General features: G+C 37.3%; 1 protein-coding gene across 1 annotated transcript in view; it reads right to left on the bottom strand.

Moving 5' to 3' along the window:
• LOC107713368 (protein unc-13 homolog B-like) overlaps positions 1–1,237 on the bottom strand; it is a 29,935-nt gene that overhangs the window by 20,562 nt on the left and 8,136 nt on the right. The window contains exons 11-12 of the mRNA XM_016518856.1: positions 511–626; positions 212–375 (exon numbers count right to left, since the gene is read on the bottom strand). Of these exons, the coding sequence (XP_016374342.1) occupies positions 212–375; positions 511–626 (280 nt within the window). The remainder of the gene's footprint in view (positions 1–211; positions 376–510; positions 627–1,237) is intronic.

Here is a 1,237-nt window from a genome sequence, read left to right as displayed (position 1 = left end):
AGCATCCATCGCTGAGCAAGTGATGTAATGCTACATTTCTCCTAATCTGTTCTGATGAACAAAACAACTCATCTATATCTTGGATGGCCAAATGTATGTGATGTTTAAAGATCAAGTGTTTTAATAAGAAAGATAAAATTAGAAATGAAGAAACAGAATGAAGAAATATGAAGAAAACTGACAGTAGTATAGAGGGTGGATTAATACATACGTCATGGCCTGGTAGATGGATTCAATCCCATAGCGCATTGCAAATTCATCCACTATCTCTTGTGGAACATCGTCAAAGTACACTTTCCAGGCATCATCGCCACGGGCTTCTGGGATTTTCACCACACCCTGACCGAGGACATCTGTGATGTGATGAAAGAGGTTCTACGAGAAACAACAGAGACTAAATATTAGTGACTAAATCATCTGCCTCATCTGCCTGATAATGAGAGATCTGTACATGGTAAATGCATGTCAGGCAGCTGCTGTGGTCTGGTTGTGTTGGTTGTGTTGCTCTACCTCATGTAGACAGGTGTACTGGACGTGGTAGGGGGCCACTTTCTCTTCACCCTTAATTTCCACACTGATTTGAAGACGGATGGCACCAGAAACAGCAGACTTGTCCGTTCTTTTCTCTGTGGGGTCAGATATGGATGAATAATTAATGTATGTGCAGAGATATTTAACCCATGGGAACAGTGCAGCAACATTCATTCATTCATTTTTTTTTTCATTTTATGTTGCTCACATCAATCTACATTGCATACACCATACTGACAAAGCAAAAACAGATGTCACAACTTCGTAAATTTATTAAAAATTAAAAACTACATACATAACTAAATATTTAGCTGAAGCACCTATGGCACCAGAAACAGCAGACTTGTCCGTTCTTTTCTCTGTGGGGTCAGATATGGATGAATAATTAATGTATGTGCAGAGATATTTAACCCATGGGAACAGTGCAGCAACATTCATTCATTCATTTTTTTTTTCATTTTATGTTGCTGCCTTATGATAAACTTCTTTAAATTACTTTTTTTCCACATCAATCTACATTGCATACACCATACTGACAAAGCAAAAACAGATGTCACAACTTCGTAAATTTATTAAAAATTAAAAACTACATACATAACTAAATATTTAGCTGAAGCACCTTAACAGCCTCAAGTCTTTTTTTTGTTTGATGCGACAAGCTTTGCTCATCAGCATTTTGCAATTATCTGCCATTCTTCACCTCACC

Source organism: Sinocyclocheilus rhinocerous, unplaced genomic scaffold (assembly GCF_001515625.1).
Source record: "Sinocyclocheilus rhinocerous isolate Xijiao unplaced genomic scaffold, SAMN03320098_v1.1 scaffold688, whole genome shotgun sequence".
In the NCBI taxonomy this organism is placed as follows: domain Eukaryota; kingdom Metazoa; phylum Chordata; class Actinopteri; order Cypriniformes; family Cyprinidae; genus Sinocyclocheilus; species Sinocyclocheilus rhinocerous.
Note: the sequence above shows the minus strand (reverse complement) of the source record. Positions and strands in the feature narration are given on the sequence as shown.